The following is a 2,054-nucleotide window of genomic DNA, read 5'->3' on the forward strand; positions in this document are numbered from 1 at the left end:
CTGGGGTTTGAGAAGATGAGATGCTAGAATTCCTAGGTTGGTAAATTCTACTCGGCGGACGGCTAAGGTTTGAGAAGGATATTGTGGAGAGGAACTGGGATTTTATTTTCAAATAGAATCCTATTTGGGGAGAATTTGAAAGGGCTAGGATTTAATTGAAGGATTTTGAAAAGATACAGGGTTTTGAGCCCCTATTTGCACCTCTTGATGGAAAGTTTGATCGGTTAGGGTTCGAGAGAGGAACAGTGAAAAGGTTAAGGGATTCTACGTCGGAAAAGGAGAAAATCTGCTGGAGTAGGGTTGGATGCAGCATTTATAGAGTTTAGACCTTGAGATAAAGAATGGCGAGTGATGATGATGAGTATCGCAAGGCAAATTTATTGTCTCGGGCTGAATGGCATCCAGACACGGTGGCCCGCTTGATCGATGGCTACGGGGAAAAGTGCGCCAACATCAAGGGGTACCTGAAGACCAAAGACTGGGAAGAAATCGTGAAATACGTGAACATACAGTGCGAGGGTTCCAAGGTTCCCAAGACAATGAAGCAGTGCAGGGAAAAGATCGACAGCTTGAAGCGGCGTTACAAGCTGGAGAAGAGGCGGGTGGAGATCCGTGGCTCGAATCACGTGAACTGGTCCTTCTTCGATAAATTGGACGACATTATGCGCAATTTGAGGCGGAGCGGCAATATATCGGAAGGACATTCCTTTGAGGTCGCAGAGGCGCTGGATTTCGAGGGATTTGAAGGGGACAGCCGCTCAGATTTGATGATTTCCAATAATAAAGGTAAAGCATCTTGTATTGAGAATTCTTCAGATGTTTTCTTAGATGACGGAATGCACACCGACGGTAATAATATTCATAACAATATCAATAGAACGAGCAGTCGTAGGGTTCGGGTTGAACTCCAGGATAGCAAGGGTAAAAGACAGGCCGCGGGAGCACCGGATCGCATGTCTAAAAGAAGCTGTCTTAATCCAAACCCTAGTCCTCACGGTAGCCTTAGTCCCAACCCCGTCCGGGCCCTTGCAGATGCTCTGGTGAGTTTCTCTGAAATTTATTCTAGAATTGAGAGTGCCAAAATGGAGCTGTTTACAAAGATGAATTTGGAGCTTGCAAAGCTTCACAAGAAGAAGAAGAAAAATCCGTCTTCGTCTAGTATGAACTGTGCAGAATCCGACAAATGCAGGGCTTCCCAGTAGTTCTACGATGTTGATAACTGAGTTTTCTCTTAACGGGAATTAATGTGCACAATGCAACTGGGCAATTTGAGTGTTTTCCTTTGCTTTGAAGGAGGTGGTGAATAAGTTTAAGCGAATGTTGAGAATCAGTTATGAGGACTTGCCTCTTGTTAGAAACCAGCCTTGGTCTGTGTTGCAGAGGAAAAGCAAAGTGGCAATCAAGAAAGCTATAACTAGGCTTGTTATTTGGAGGCTGAATGTGATAATCGGGTGAGTCGTCTGTAAATTACAACTAGCTTTGTACTTAAGTCTGTTATGCTAGTGGTGTATGATGTTTACAAGATATCTATCATAGACATAGCTATGCATTTTCTTCACTTGCTTTGGGTTAAATTTTGCAGTTTTAATTACTGTCGGATACTCTAGCTTGATACCCACTCATGTTTGATTTCGGTAAAAAATTAAAAGCTGGTTGTATTACTGTTGTGATTTATAATTCAAAATGAGATGATGTTGGAATATACTGGAACTTTGAATGACTATGGCTTTAATCCCTTAAAAGTGTAATTTCTATCAGTACCATGTTCCCGTTTAATTTGTTCCTTTCTTTACTAGATTTTGATTAAGCTTGTTGGAAGAAACTTGCTGGACAAAAAACATTGATATTGATGCTCATACTCATAATTTCTAAAAAGTCACAATGATGAATTATTTTTAAGGGTTGTCTAAACTTTGTTTGAAGCAAATGGATTCATGAATCAGCAGAAATAGAGTTTGAATATCCAATGATACCTCCAATTTTGGGAAGAATAAAGTTGTAAGTAGACAATGAGAAAGTTTGTCCGCTGGAAATTTTAGAAGGGAAATGCCAAA

At 41.0% G+C, this 2,054-nt stretch overlaps 1 protein-coding gene across 1 annotated transcript; it reads left to right on the forward strand.

Annotated features, from left to right (window-relative positions):
* Nucleotides 1-341: 341 nt before the first annotated feature.
* On the forward strand, nucleotides 342-1,202 carry LOC131050900 (trihelix transcription factor ENAP1). The gene has a single exon (XM_057985207.1). It carries the CDS (start codon nucleotides 342-344, stop codon nucleotides 1,200-1,202), a length of 861 nt encoding a protein of 286 aa, XP_057841190.1.
* The last annotated feature ends 852 nt before the right edge of the window (nucleotides 1,203-2,054 follow it).

The sequence above is a fragment of the Cryptomeria japonica genome, chromosome 10 (assembly GCF_030272615.1).
Source record: "Cryptomeria japonica chromosome 10, Sugi_1.0, whole genome shotgun sequence".
Lineage (NCBI taxonomy): Eukaryota > Viridiplantae > Streptophyta > Pinopsida > Cupressales > Cupressaceae > Cryptomeria > Cryptomeria japonica.